This window comes from Temnothorax curvispinosus, unplaced genomic scaffold, assembly GCF_003070985.1.
Source record: "Temnothorax curvispinosus isolate PA1 unplaced genomic scaffold, ASM307098v1 QBEX01016585.1, whole genome shotgun sequence".
Lineage (NCBI taxonomy): Eukaryota > Metazoa > Arthropoda > Insecta > Hymenoptera > Formicidae > Temnothorax > Temnothorax curvispinosus.
Genome location: NW_020226365.1, coordinates 1 through 1,428, shown reverse-complemented (window position 1 = coordinate 1,428; position 1,428 = coordinate 1). Strand labels below are relative to the sequence as shown.

At 31.2% G+C, this 1,428-nt stretch overlaps 1 protein-coding gene across 1 annotated transcript; it reads right to left on the bottom strand.

Annotated features, from left to right (window-relative positions):
* Positions 1-10: 10 nt before the first annotated feature.
* Positions 11-1,015, bottom strand: LOC112466834. Its single transcript, XM_025035163.1, has 4 exons — positions 863-1,015; positions 697-774; positions 475-614; positions 11-382 (listed from the first exon to the last, which is right to left on the bottom strand). The coding sequence occupies exons 1-4, from the start codon at positions 987-989 to the stop codon at positions 11-13; spliced, it is 717 nt and encodes a 238-aa protein (XP_024890931.1). The 5' UTR covers positions 990-1,015.
* Between the last annotated feature and the right edge of the window lie 413 nt (positions 1,016-1,428).

Genomic DNA, 1,428 nt, shown 5'->3' with positions numbered 1-1,428 from the left:
AAGTCCTGCATCAAATAAAAGGAAACGTCCATTGCACGGAACTGGATGTAGTCATTTGTACATTTTCATTGGAACATCTTGTTAATAAAGTGTTAGCATTTTTTGAAGTCAGTAAAGTGTTAGCATTTTTTGAAGTTATTGTTGAAGACTTATTTGAATCACGTTTTTGTACGGATGAAGATGAAGACTTTTTTAAATAAGCCAAATTGGATGAAACAGTATGACTTGCAGCAGCGTTTCCTTGTTGGCCAAAGATCTCATCTAGTTGATCGTACCATTCAAAGGTCATTGGACTTCTTCCTGATTTACAGTTATTATCAACGCATTCCTTGTATTTTTTTATTAAAGCGTTCATTTTCCAACGAACCTGATCTGTAGTCATCTAAAATATAAAGTTATTATTTATGTATAAGTTTATAATTATATAGAATTTATGACAATCTAAAAAATTTTGCACGCTCTAATATTTTATACCTGTATTCCAAAATTTTCTTGTAAATCTGTAGAGATAGCTTCCCATATTTTAGTTTTTCTTTTTGGATGATCGAGCATTTCTATTTTCATTTCATAAAGACTGAGAAGTGCTAACGTACTATTTTTATCCCAGACTGCAGCTATAAAAAATGAACAAATTATATTAAACAATAAAATTCATTATTAAAGTTCTATATCTCTTTAAAAGAAACATAACCTTACGTTGTTTATTTACATGTGTGTTACATGTTTCCGTAGATAAATTTTCATTTATAGATGCACTTTCATCGCAGGTAGCAACTATAAAAAATGTACAAATTATATTATACAGATATTAAACAAATAAAATTGAATATTAAAGTTTTATTTATCTAAAATTTATGCTTACGTTGTTCATTATCACTTTGTACAAATAAATTGTTTTCTTCATCCATAAAAATTTGTTTTCCAATAAAACATGCGTGATTTGCGGCTTCATCAAGTAATACATTTTCCTCACAATATTTGCACTTCATTTTCTTTATTTTCTAATTTAGCAAAATTAATTACAGAACTACACAAAATGACATTTAGATAGTTATATATATAATAACAGAAAGTATTTTTTTATCTCCAGGGTTGTAAATATTAAAATTTTAAAAGTTACTGAAATTGGTAATCCTGATTTACGACACAACATCTCGACTTTGCTTCTCAGCTGTGTCGAGTTGTGTCGTATTGTGTCGTTGTAGGAAAGCACCTATGTCGACACTGTGTCGCACTGTGTCGTCTGTGTTGCTTGCTGGAAAGCACCCAATATACCCGGCCATAAACTATAATAATTTAGTGACAAAATTGCCGTTGCCGAATCCAGCCGGTAACTAGATCGCGACCCCAGCGCCATACTCCTGTGTGATTGTTATATCCAACACTCCTCCTCAATCACACAAGACCGCAATCTTCTCGTAATGTCTT